Source organism: Populus trichocarpa, chromosome 3, assembly GCF_000002775.5.
Source record: "Populus trichocarpa isolate Nisqually-1 chromosome 3, P.trichocarpa_v4.1, whole genome shotgun sequence".
Classification (NCBI taxonomy): domain Eukaryota; kingdom Viridiplantae; phylum Streptophyta; class Magnoliopsida; order Malpighiales; family Salicaceae; genus Populus; species Populus trichocarpa.
Genome location: NC_037287.2, coordinates 3,132,642 through 3,146,190, shown reverse-complemented (window position 1 = coordinate 3,146,190; position 13,549 = coordinate 3,132,642). Strand labels below are relative to the sequence as shown.

The following is a 13,549-nucleotide window of genomic DNA, read 5'->3' as shown; positions in this document are numbered from 1 at the left end:
TGAGACCAGTTAGGGTTCCTAGTGACCAAAATACTAGGTGTCGACTCCCATTCTATTTTTTCACTAATAAAAGACAAGAATTCCTTGTCTTCCCCCACATATTGCCACATAAGATAAGATTTTAAGGGTGGATGTTTTCGCCACAACGCCGCACACGTGCGACATACATAATTTCTTATTTTCAAATTATTAATTATTGAAGCAATTCATAAAAAAATATTAAATAAAATTTTAATAATACACGTTGCTGAAAAAACTAGTATAATAAAATACACTATATATATATATATATATAAACACACACTATTTGACCCGTGTTTTTCCGTGGATTGAATAATTTTATTTCTAGGTAAAAAAATAAATGTACAGGTTTTTTTAACATTTTTTTACCATAAAACAATTCCTAGTAAAAAAAACCATAGATTAAACTTGAAAAATAAAGAAATAAATATAAATCAAGAAATTTGATCTTGAAACATGGATCATGTACTAAGTAAGAAATTTGATCTCAAAATATGGATCATGTACTAAATTGTGTCTAATAACTTTGTTTTTAAGAATAAACTATTTATTTAATCAAATGATAATAAAAACAAACACAGATGAAAACAATAAATGTAAGGTTGCACATATTAAAAAAAATGTTATAATTTTATGTGAAAATCAAGTAAAAAATAAATGATATTTAATCCAAGACTAAATAAATTTTTTTTGATATATATATATATAGCTGTAAATATCTGATCTCGAAACAGGAACCATATATTTAATAAAATGATAATAAAAAACACGGATAGGAGAACAATTGAAAAAAAAATGAAAAAAAATAGGTCTAAAAAAATGTCTCCTAACATAAAAAAAAATTGATAAGATCTTTACTATAAAATAAGTAAAAATTAAATCATATTTTATTAGAAGAGAAGAGCTTAATAATATGTACACATAAAAATATTTGATCTTGACATTATTTAAATTTTTCTTCTATTTAATTACCTATCCTTTTTGAATATTGTTATAAAAGCAAAGAGAAAATAGTATTTAATGCTGATATTTTACAGTGTAAGATCGATTCTTGTACTGCTGAATCTTTATTTGGTTTTGTTTCTTTCAAAAAAATTCTGAGCATGGAATGATTGCACCCTCAGGCAACAACTGCTATAATGTAGGTTGTTGGTTCAACTCTTTAGAACTGGGATTCAATAAGCAGGGAAAGGTTGCAGATATCAATCATTACTGCTTCTCATGAACGCTAAAGAATCAACAGATTTTTGCATAGGAAAGCTGGATACTACCTCTGGCTTTTTCACTGGAAACAGTAGCTAAAATTTGTAGAGGAGAAAGAAGAGCCTCCCCATTGTTTCTCCCTTCTTCTTTAGTCCTAACACTCTTAATAACAGGTTCACTAGCAGGATTGGTTAGTCTACCATCTAATAGGGCAGCATATTAACCAAAATTATGGAAGTTAGACCTCCTTTTCTTCCATATCATTACTAGGAACAACATAAGCTACTCAGGACTTTGTATTCAGTTGAAAATTGTTGCCAGCAAGTGATGCGTGCATACGGTTTCTCGAGATGTTGAAGGCTTTCCAAGTTCTGTATCTCTCCAGCAAGTGAAGTGCTGTGCAAAAATCCCTAAAGCAAATTGCAATGGAATGAGAAATGAAGTAAAAAAAAGAAAAACTGAAATCAAATGAAAACAACAGGAAAAGTCAGAGTTAAGTTTACAATGTTTTAAGATCCAAATAAGTCACCCAAAGTAGGACTAATTAACCTCAAATTAATGTCTGAAAGCTCTCTAAGAAAATCAATAGGTTCCCATATTATCGGTGAGTTATCCTCCCACCCGAGATCCAAGCTAGTAGACTGCTGAATGACCTGAAGTGCTGACACCGCTGCAAAATTCAACAACCAATAGAGAAAGAAGAATCAATTATATCCAGGTAACAACAAATCCGAGGTGAAAATTCACGCGGACCCTAATTTTAATATTTTTCTTGTTTTCTGAATCAAAATAGAAAAAGCATTAAAGTTATGAACAAACACAACACCAGAAGTTGGAACACAAAATGGCCACATGCTAATTGCTTCGACCCCATAAGGACTCTGATCTACAACAATTTCTCTCATCCTTTGGATTTCCAATAGACTTTTCCCAGCTTTTTTAAGAAAAAGAAAACAAAATAATGCAGCGGAAATTTTCCAATAGGGAATGCGCTCAATGAAGTGTGAAAGGATTTATTTGCTGAAGCATGCAGCAGCAACAGTCGCACCTATCACGAGTGGAGGAGTGGACAACTCAGAGGAGGGCAAACTACAGCTCAAGGATTCTAGAATGGCACTTCATTCCAATTGGTGGCTTGTCAAGTTCTTCTTCCACCGCATAAAAATCGGCTCTCCAGAGTCCAATAGGAAACCATAAAGGTGGATTTTAATTCTGCTCCACAACTTGAGGGGCTTGAGACTTTGGAGATAATCTTTACCACTTCCCCTTATTTGTCCTGTTGACGGCAGAGTTTTTTGGGGTTTTAGTATAGTTAATAAAAAAATTTGTAAAGTAACACGGTAAAAAAAATATTTGAGAAAGTAATACAGCTTAACAAGTCTATAATATCACAGTTTTAATCTGCAGCTTTATACAAAATTTCTTTTCATTTCTCCTCTTTTTCTACCCTCTCTATCTCCTTGTTGTGTAGAGAAGGGCAAAAGATAAATATATTGTGTTACTTCACAATGTTTTACCTCACAGTCTATAATGAATCACTTGAATTATTGATTTCTTTTAAGTTTTTGTTTATATATATCCGACCATTTTTGGCTAATGGAAGAACAAGACATGCATAGATTGCATGTTGTGAAAAAAGAATAATGGTGTTTCCGACCATTTGTGTCGATTGGATGAATGAACATCGAAGTTTCTAAGAGATGATCGAGTCGATTTTGAATTATCTTACATAGTTTTGATCAATTTAAATCAAGTGAGCCCCGCACGTGTATAGCACCGGTCTGCGGCCCTTTTCCTAAAAACATAAAAAAAATTCACCGAATATATCAATCTTTAGAGTGGAGTAGAGTGAGTCATTGAAAAATCATAATTTTTAGAGGCAGAGTCATAAAAATAAATTGAAATAAATTATAAAATATAATACTAAAAAAATCTAATATTAAAGAATAAAATTAAAAAAAAATTAAATTTAAAATTAAAAAAAATCAACAAAAATTTTGAGGACCAAAATAAAATTTTTGTTAATATTTACACCTTCAAGTGCCCCTTGCTCTTATCTTGTGCAGCACAAAAGATTTAAACGTGTATTTGTCCTAACAAATAAATTAAATTGATATTTTTTAAATTTTTTAAAAATATATTAAAAATAAAAAAAATAAAATAATGGCACAGAATCTCTTTATTAAAATATTGATAGCAAATTATGCCGTATATGGATAAAAGGCAACAGCATTAATTGCATTATAAGGTTGTTTGCATGTCAAATTAGAGAATTGTGGGGGTGGTTAAGAGTTTATTAGCTGTTTTGGCTTGTTTTTATGCACAACTAGATTTAAAGTGTTTTTTAAATTATTTACCGTCAAGAAAATATTGTTGAGAGCTCAACATTTTACTAACAAAAAGCTAATGAAGGGACATAACATGGTTTGTTATCTCATAAGGTAAGGTAGTATAGATACAAAGGGTTGTATTCAAATATATTCCTCTTGTAATCATTCAAACTAATAAAAAAATTATTTATCCTCGATTTAGCTGCCTTGAATGAATTTTTTTTTTATCTTTTAAATAGTTTTTTAAAAGGTTTTCAATACATCATATAAAAATATAAATAATATAAAATAAACTTTTTAAATCACCCTAATTTTATACATTATCTTATGAGCATTTTATTTTCATTATTAAAACTCTAAAAATGCTTATATAATTAAAAGCTAAAACAATAAAATTTTATCAAATTATTAAATCAGGTCCTTGATTATTATTTTTATCTTATCTTTGAAATCTTTTTATAATTATTACTAATATTAAAGGAAGACTCCTTTAAGCGAAATGATTCATGTACTTCTACTTTTTATTCATCTCCATATAATTAAAATTTAAAAATAATAAAATTAAACAAATTATTAAATTAGAATTTTTTTTATAGGAGAATAACCTATTGTGTTACGTTATCTTTAACTTTTTTTATATGAAATTATTTGATATTTAGGAAAAAATAAATATAAAGATTTTATTCGTATGTATATCTTTAATATGTGTTTAATATATGTTAAAAAAAAACTCTCTAAAATAGAAGGATATATAGAAACTATAATGCCAATATAATAATGTTAAAAGTCACATCATATAACTATGTATTTCTGTTATTATATGTAAAGTTTATTTGAAGTAATTCATAAATATCTTAATATAATAGCTACTGTAGTAGGTGAAGATATTTTAATAATAAATATAAATATTAGTATATGAGATCCAATGCTATATCAATTTCTATTTCCTTGGATTTTTTAAAGATTTTTTGATTTTTGAAATTGTTAAGTATAAATAACCAAAATTGATAATTAAAAAGAAGGATTATTTATAGTATTGTTTTAGTTGTTACTCATATTAAAAAGCCCCCTTAAACATAATGATTCATAAAATTTATCTTCATGCCTATATTTTTAATTTTTATTCACTTCACATATAATTAAAATTAAAAAATTAATAAAAATACTTCAAAATTTAGAAAATTATTGAATTAGTCGTCATTGTTTTATTTTTAGAGGTAGCCCTTGATTCTTATCGTACATTATCTTGACTACTTTAGATGAAAATATTTATACTTTTTGATAGATTTTACTAATATATAAAAGGACTTCTTAATTGAAAGATAACATAAAATATTTATCTTTAATATTATTCCAACATTTAGTAAAAATGAACTCTTTAAAATAAAATAATTCATAAAAACTATAACTTTTGAATAAAATTTTATTCAACAGTAGATTTTATCTAAATAAAAAAATCTTAAAAACAAAAGTAATTCAAAAAATTTATAATATAATAATTATTTTTGTAGGAGGAAACATTTTAATTTTATAATATTAAAATATAGATATTAAAAAAATCCAATTTTTTTATTTGTAGTTTTTTTCAAGAGTTTTTAGTTTTATATATTGATAATTATATGTAATTAAAAGAAAATCCAATGATTTCTTATTTTTATCATGTTATCAAACTAACTTTATTTTTTTTAAATGACAAGATATATTTTTCTAATTGAATAAAAAATATTTATTTATATTTGTGGCAAGAAAAAATGTCGCTCTCTTTTTATTTTTTAGTTTTGAAAAAAATTAAAGATAAAAATTATGATAATATAATATAAATAGTTTTGTTTTAATTTTTAACAATGCTTTATAAGAAGATTAAACAAAATTTTTAAAGCTTATTTCTCGAATTCCATATAATAAATTCACAAACACATATACATAATTTCTTATTTTCTAATTATTAATTGTTGAAGCAATTCATAAAAAACAATAATAGAAAATATTAAATAAAAGTTTAATAATACACGTTGCCGAAAAAACTAGTACAATAAAATACACTACACACACACATATAGAGCCGTGCTTTGCCATGGGTAGAAGAATTTTATTTCTAAGTAAAAAATATATATATATAGGTTTTTTTAAATTTTTTTACCATAAAAACATTCCTAGCAAAAAAACCACATACTAAACTTGAAAAATAAAGAAATTTAATCTTGAAACATGAATCATATACTAAGCAAGAAATTTAATCTTGAAATATAAATCATGTTCTAAGTTGTATCTAATAACTTTGTTTTTAAGAATAAACTATTTATTTAATTAAACGATAATAAAAATAGTTATACATGGAAACGATTGAATAAAAACGAGGTAAAAAAAATATTATGTAACATTGTATCTTGGAACGAATGTTTTATTTAATAAAATGATAATAAAAAACAAAACAAGGATAGTAAAACAATTGAATAAAAATGAAAAACAAATAGGTCTAAAAAAAATGTCTCCTAACATAAAAAAATGATAAGATCTTTTCTATAAAATAAGTAAAAATTAAATTATATTTTATCAAAATATACAATAAAAATTTGTTAAAATTGTAAAAAACAAAATAGTTGTTAATACTAACTAAAAATTAAAGAGAAAAGCTTAATAATAAATACACATAAAAATATTTGATCTTCTTGACATTGTTTAAAATTTTATTTTATTTAATTACCTATCCTCTTTGAGTAATGTTATTAATGCTAATTGATAAAGATATCCCATACAAGCTTGAAGTTTAATACCACTCATGTTTTTTTTTATAGCATGATTTTTATTGTCAAGGTTGCCATGACACGACTTTTTTAATGGCAAAGAGAAAATAGTATTTAGTGCTGATATTTTACAGTGTAAGATCGATTCTTGTACTGCTGATTCTTTATATGGTTTTGTTTCTTTCAAAAAAATTCTGAGCATGGAATTATAGCACCCTCAGGCAACAACTGGGATTCAATAAGCAGGGAAAGGTTGCTGAGTCAATTTTTCCTCAGTCATATCTAAAACATGAGAGATCATTGAACAACAAAATGCAATAAGAGATAAACGTTGACATATGATTCACTTGTTTAACAAAGTAATATCTAGAGCTTATAAGAGCAAGGAATTTCTCAAGAATATATGAAATATAAACATACCAAGCCTATAGCTCCACTGGGACTCGCAGAATTTGTCACCATCACATGACATCTCATGAACGCTAAAGAATCAACAGATTTTTGCATAGGAAAGCTGGATACTACCTATGGCTTTTTCACTGGAAACAGTAGCTAAAATTTGTAGAGGAGAAAGAAGAGCCTCCCCATTGTCTCTCTCTTCTTCTTTAGTCCTAACACTCTTAATAACAGGTTCACCAGCAGGATTGGTTGGTCTACCATCTAATAGGCAGCATATATTAACCAAAATTATGGAAGTTATGTTGGGATATTGCCATTTAGTGGCAATACCCCACCACTAATTATGGCTTAGTGGAAGCATCACTAATGCCACAATTAGTGGCATGATTTCGGGACCTATTGTCCCCTTGCTATTGCTGGAGAAAGCTCACCATGTTTGCCTATAAAAGAGGCAATTATTTGAGAGCAAAGTTGAGAGAACGAGAGAGTGTGAGAACGTGAGAATAGAGAGAAAGAGAGAGCTGCAATGGCAGCAGCCTTGCTGCCATTGCAGCAGCTGCAACAGCTGTGTGTGTGAGCTGGGAGTAGAGTAGAGTGGATGTGATCCTCCTCCTCCATGTATTTATTGTATCCTTTCTCTATCTTTAATAAAATGAACCTCTCCCGTGGATGTAGGCAATTTGCCGAACCACTTAAAATATTGTGTCAGTGTGCTTAACCCTTCGATGAGCAATATCAGAACACCCCCGGTCCGCGCATGGGGGTGCCAGAATCCCCAACAATTGGTATCAGAGCTAATGGTTTAAAGGGGTGTTTGATTTTTGCTCAAAAATGAAAGTTGTCCAAATTGTGTTTTGACCATACCACTGTGTAGAGGAGGAAGAGACGAAGCCACTGTTGAAAACCACGTCGAAATAGGACGTCGGAAACCTCCGCACCCACTGTCACGCGTCGACGAGGAGACTGCCCACGCGCACAGACGCGTGCCACGCGTCTTCTTCACCCGGATGAGTTGACCCGACCCGAATACCAGACGACCCGACCCACGTGCCAGATCCGGATAAGGATGACATCATCATGACGCAATCATGACGTTAGTATACACAGTCAGCAGACGTGACAGCGCCCAGTTAGCACGCCATGTCATCGTCCAGTCATCAGACACGTCAGCACTGTGGGACCCACATGCCATGTCGCCAGACGCGAGCCGAGCCACGCTGAGCCGAGTTGAGCCGAGCCTAATTGGAGCCGAGCCAAGCCGCGAGCCGAGGGATAGGATCCAGTGTAGCTGATCCTACGTGCAACCGGATCTGAGATTGAATCGGAGCCGTTGATCAAGCCAGAATTGTTTTGATCAAATCTTAGCCGTCTGAAGTGCGATTTGGACGATTTGAGACTTGTTTCCAGCTAATTTGATCGTTCCGGATGCAATGGTACGGTCCGATCGTTGAGATTTAAGACCAAAATGGAGGTGGTGAATTAACAAAAGAGATTGCCTGATCAGGAGGCATCTGAAGGTCATCATGGTGGTCGATGGAGATGAAGAAGAACATGTCACACATGTTTACCCAATTACATGTGCTGAACTGCTAAGTGGAGAGAATTTTAATTGCCTTGAGGGAAGGCAAAATTGGGACACTCTGGACACCCGATCAAGTGGACAATTAGAGGTGTAGAGTGAAAATTGATGAAGACCAATCTTGACGAATCTAAGAACTGGTAGTCTCGCCAAATGTTGAGAAATCATGTATTAAACCAGTATATTCCAGATCACTTGTAAAGGAAAGCCGCAACAAAGCTAGCAAATGGTTGTATATACGGAAAGACAGTACGATGGATAGATATGGCCTAAGAAGTTCTGTCTAGGAGGTTAGGTTTTAAGCGGGACCAGTGTGACCCCTCCAATCTTTCCTGGGAACTTGCTTAGTGGAAGGATTATCCATACGTTACTATTTTCGTATATATAGCAGTTTGTAATGAAACAGTTGAAGACTAGAAGGATGGCGGCACAAGGGAACAGTTGGATTCCGTATGATCAAGGATCTGATGAAGTGGTGATTTCTCCAAAGAAGTTAGATTCGGTGACTGTGATTTCTCGAGGGGAGAATTGATGAAGACCCTGATAATGAAAGAGGAATACAGCAAGGGGATAAAGATTGGCACCCTATTTTGACTTGGACAGGTGTTATGACAGGATGAGCTGCTGTCAAACATAAGCAAGGAATAGGGAAAAATCTGGAGAACAGAAATTGCACGAGGGCACACGGAGAATGTGCATGAGTACCCGTAAGATCCAACGAGGTACTGTAATGAGACAACAGGTGCAAGGAGAAGAAGTGTTCCCAGATGAAGCTCAGAGCAGAGACTGTTAAAGTTTGTACAACAGGAAGTCTCTTATGCTCTTAATGAAGACAACAGGCGAAGACCTTTTCAATGCATCCAAGGATGGAAAGAGAGCTGTTGCAGAGGCACCTAATTGAGGGGGTGCAAACGCCTGTGATAAAAGGCGACCGCCTATGATGAAAGGCGAAGACACCAAAGAGAGTTGGTGTAGGTGGAGCTGTCAAGCAGAAAGGCACAGAAGCTCCAAACATAGAAATCGAGGTGGAGGATTGCGAGGAGTATACCGCAACTTTCTCTTTCTATGTAGTCAGTGGCAGTAATCTCTCCCATAAGTGCACATGGTGGTAGAGACTTTTGGAGCCACTTTGAAGCATCTCAGCTGAAGGAGGATGCGACCGCCCCATGACAACGGGCGAAGACACCTTAGAGAAGGTGTGAGGGCCTTGATATAAGCCCAATATCAGACCGCCCCATGACAACGGGTGAAGACACTTTAGAGAAGGTGTGAGGGCCGCGATAGGAGCCCCATTTCAGACCGCCGCATGATGACGAGCGGAGACACCTAAGGAGAAGGTGTGTGGGCCACGATATGAGCCCAGTTCAGAACAACCCCAAAGCCGATGTGATGGCTAGATATAAGTGGACAGGTGTATGGATAGCCAATGAAGTGGCTATGATGAGTATGGAGACAAATGCAGGATTGACTTTCATGGATATTGCCCCCATGCTAAAGATCAATGAGCTAGAAGACATTTGCCTTGGACAATAAGTGTGTGACTTGTGGAGCATTAAGACGCGGCTGCTATAAAGAAGCAGAAGGGCATGCGCAGGTTTCGAGAACGAGTTGACTCTTGTCAAGGTGGTGAGCTCGGTAATGGCATTGTAATACTCAGAGTATGAAGACATATATGGATCAACCTTTAATGGGCTGCCCCCATGGTTAAAGGTGGAGAGCTACCTGGACTCTTACGACTAAGAGCGAGAGACTCACGGAGAAGTAAGGCGCGGTTTCTAGGGTGGAACAGAGGGCAGGCGCAACTCCTGGATGAGTAGACTCTTGGAAGAGTGGTGAGCTTGTGATCACATTGAAATACTCAATGACTGTCGCACTTGGGAATATTCGTTTGAGGGGGTGTTGTAAGCCTTGGTGTAAGGCTTGAAAAATCATTCCGGACCGAGCATGATTGATACACTCGAAGGGGAATGTTGTGTTGAAGACGCTCTCAAAATGGAAGCTTGGAAGAACTGCAGAATGCAAGCTTGTGCTGAAGAAGCAAGAAAAACAATTACCCACACAAATGGCAAAGGGGGTGATTGTTGGGATATTGTCATTTAGTGGCAATACCCCACCACTAATTATGGCTTAGTGGAAGCATCACTAATGCCACAATTAGTGGCATGATTTCGGGACCTATTGTCCCCTTGCTATTGCTGGAGAAAGCTCACCATGTTTGCCTATAAAAGAGGCAATTATTTGAGAGCAAAGTTGAGAGAACGAGAGAGTGTGAGAACGTGAGAATAGAGAGAAAGAGAGAGCTGCAACAGCTGTGTGTGTGAGCTGGGAGTAGAGTAGAGTAGAGTGGATGTGATCCTCCTCCTCCATGTATTTATTGTATCCTTTCTCTATCTTTAATAAAATGAACCTCTCCCGTGGATGTAGGCAATTTGCCGAACCACGTAAAATATTGTGTCAGTGTGCTTAACCCTCCGATGAGCAATATCAGAACACCCCCGGTCCGCGCATGGGGTGCCGGAATCCCCAACAAGTTAGACCTCCTTTTCTTCCATATCATTACTGGGAACAACATAAGCTACTCAGGACTTTGTTTTCAGTTGAAAATTGTTGCCAGCAAGTGATGCATGCATGCAGTTTCTCGAGATGTTGAAGGCTTTCCAAGTTATGTATCTCTCCAGCAAGTGATGTGTTGTGCAAATCTCTAAAGCAAATTGCAATGGAATGAGAAATGAAGGAAAAAAAAAGTGAAATCAAATGAAAACAACAGGAAAAGTCAGAGTTAAGTTTACAGTGTTTTAAGATCCAATAAGTCACCCAAAGGAGGACTAATTAACTTCAAATTAATGTCTGAAAGCTCTCTAAGAAAATCAATAGGTTCCCATATTATCGGTGAGTTATCCTCCCGCCCGAGATCCAAGCTAGTAGACTGCTGAATGACCTGAAGTGCTGACACCGCTGCAAAATTCAACAACCAAGAGAAAGAGAAGAATCCATTATATCCAAGTAACAACAAATCCGAGGTGAAAATTCACAAAATGAACAAACACAAATTTTAATATTTTTCTTGTTTTCTAAATCAAAATAGAAAAAGCCCAACATGAATTGACAATAGAAGTAAAAAATCCATAACTGCCAAAAAAAACTGAAACCAAATGAAAAATCAACAGGAAGATACACTCATCTTGTTCCATTCAGTCAGGCAAATAACCTAATGAAGAAATACCAAGGGAGAACCAAACATAACAACAGTCCTAAACTAAATAGAAAGAAGGAGGTGAGGCCAATGTTGGGAAGAAACCCAAGGCGAGGCCATGTGGGTTTATGCATTAAATACATAATGATGCTGTTGTCCCAATCATAGAAAGGAGCCACCACATTAGCTCAATTTAGAGAAGAAGCTGAGTCAGACCCAGGGATCACCTCTCCCCCAAAGCTTAGCAATCCACAAAAGCTGGAAATTACAACCACCTCTCATGAGCGCCAGAGTCGACAATGATCCAGGGAGAAAGCAGCTTGACCAATCCACACAAAGCTCAGCCATCCTTCCAGACCCAAAAGCAAGCACATGGTTGGCAAGAAGAGCAGCCAATAACCCGCGCTAATTAGACAGAAACAAACCAACAACGACACCAAAAAAAAAAAATCAAAGAAGCCACGTAAGCCACGCCCAGAAGTGGACCATCGACACCTAAAATGAGAAACGAATGAAGAACTGTTCTAATCCACATGAAGTACAATATGGATGAACAATGATAATGTCACACCTCTAAAACTCAAAATCACTGGCAGAATGACATAATGAATACGACGACAACCAAAAGGCAATGAAAAGACGAAGAACCTGGGAAAGAAGAACATCCACTAAGGAATGAAAAGCTCCAGCAAACCAACCGAAAAAAGATCCTGCAGAGATAGTGATAACAACACAAACCTACATTAAAAGAAAAGAAACTAAAAAATCAGGAAGATAAACTCAATGAAATCAACAGAAAAAAAATAAAAAACAAAAGCAAGTTAATCAAAATAAAGGAAGAGGAGCTCTAGAAAAATGAGTACCAATGGTAGAAAACCATATGAACAGAAAAGAAAGCAAAAAAAACCCAAGAGAGAGGCATGAAAGAAAACCAAGACAAAATGCAAATGAATCTATCTACTTCCAACCCACAAAAATTTTGTGAAAGCATGGGAAACCCAAAGATAAGAGAAGAAGCAATGGAGGAAAAAAAAAGAAGACTACACTGATGTCGTAGCAACAAATGGCCTGAGAGTGATGCCCAGACTTGAAAGCAAAAGAAAAACAAAAAAATGAAGAGCTAATTGGAAATTCAAGACCCAGCCTCAAGAAAAGTCCTTGCTGCCCCACTCATTTAATACACAATGATTCTGCATTGACATCAAAAGCTGAGCCACAGCCAAAGAGCAACTCTTTCTATAAGGAAGTTGAGCCAAGCCAGACTTGACGCAAACAAAAAGACCAGCAGAGAAGCCAAGACAACCTGCAATAGACCCAGCAGAAATGCAGCCCAAGGATCCCAAAGCTGCAACAGCCAACTCAGTCGTGACCGAGCTGAGCATAGCAGAAACAAAGCAGGGGAAAAGGGCTTGATTCTGCATTGACAACAAAAGTTGAGCCACAGCCAAACAAAAACTCTCTCCACACCCCATCAATCCTTAGAAAAACAGGTGATGAAAGGCCAGCCAAGCAGCTGCAACAGCCAACCCACCCGTGTCAAATTTGAGATGCCTGAGCATGGCAGGAGTTGAGCAGAGGAAAAAGAAGAGAAAAAGCACTGCTGTATCAAGGACTGTTCTAATCCACGCCAGTCTTGATAAACAGTAATTTAACCACATGATTTAGTTTATAGTAGTTACATGGCCGCATGATGCTGCGGATTAATTTTTTTATATAAAAAATATCAAAAAAACTAAGATCTAAAAATATTAAATTTTTTTACGAAGTTATATCCACGGCAATATGCAGTCCACAGTTAAAGGTATAAAAACAGTAAAAAAACAAAAAAAAAACTAAAGGCATCAGCCAATAATTCAATAGAAAAAAATTAAATATTGATGAATGAAATTAAATAAAAAAAATTATTAATTAAAAAGAAAAAAATAAAAGAAAAAAAACTTATAAGAAGAAAAAAATTAATGAAGAAAAAGAAAAAAAAATCTAAATTAACTGGGTTAACCCGTCAAATCTGAGATTCGTGTCATGAAAGTCTGATAACTAAATAGAAAAAAAAATTAATATCAACAAATTAAATAAAAAA

General features: G+C 34.3%; 4 protein-coding genes across 12 annotated transcripts in view; 1 reads left to right on the top strand and 3 right to left on the bottom strand.

Annotated features, from left to right (window-relative positions):
• The window catches only part of LOC18096666 (mediator of RNA polymerase II transcription subunit 15a), a 116,689-nt gene that overhangs the window by 51,829 nt on the left and 51,311 nt on the right, over window positions 1-13,549 (bottom strand). The window lies entirely within an intron of this gene.
• Window positions 1-13,549, top strand: part of LOC18096661 (receptor-like protein 56) — a 110,235-nt gene that overhangs the window by 62,433 nt on the left and 34,253 nt on the right. The window lies entirely within an intron of this gene.
• Window positions 1-13,549, bottom strand: part of LOC18096674 (protein TIME FOR COFFEE) — a 91,736-nt gene that overhangs the window by 66,177 nt on the left and 12,010 nt on the right. The gene's annotated exons all lie outside the window — the stretch shown is intronic.
• Window positions 1,035-13,090, bottom strand: LOC18096665 (uncharacterized). Its single transcript, XM_024598022.2, has 6 exons — window positions 12,773-13,090; window positions 12,118-12,179; window positions 11,697-11,874; window positions 11,066-11,231; window positions 10,814-10,977; window positions 1,035-1,468 (listed from the first exon to the last, which is right to left on the bottom strand). Exons 1-5 carry the CDS (start codon window positions 12,939-12,941, stop codon window positions 10,833-10,835), a joined length of 720 nt encoding a protein of 239 aa, XP_024453790.1. The 5' UTR covers window positions 12,942-13,090; the 3' UTR covers window positions 1,035-1,468; window positions 10,814-10,832.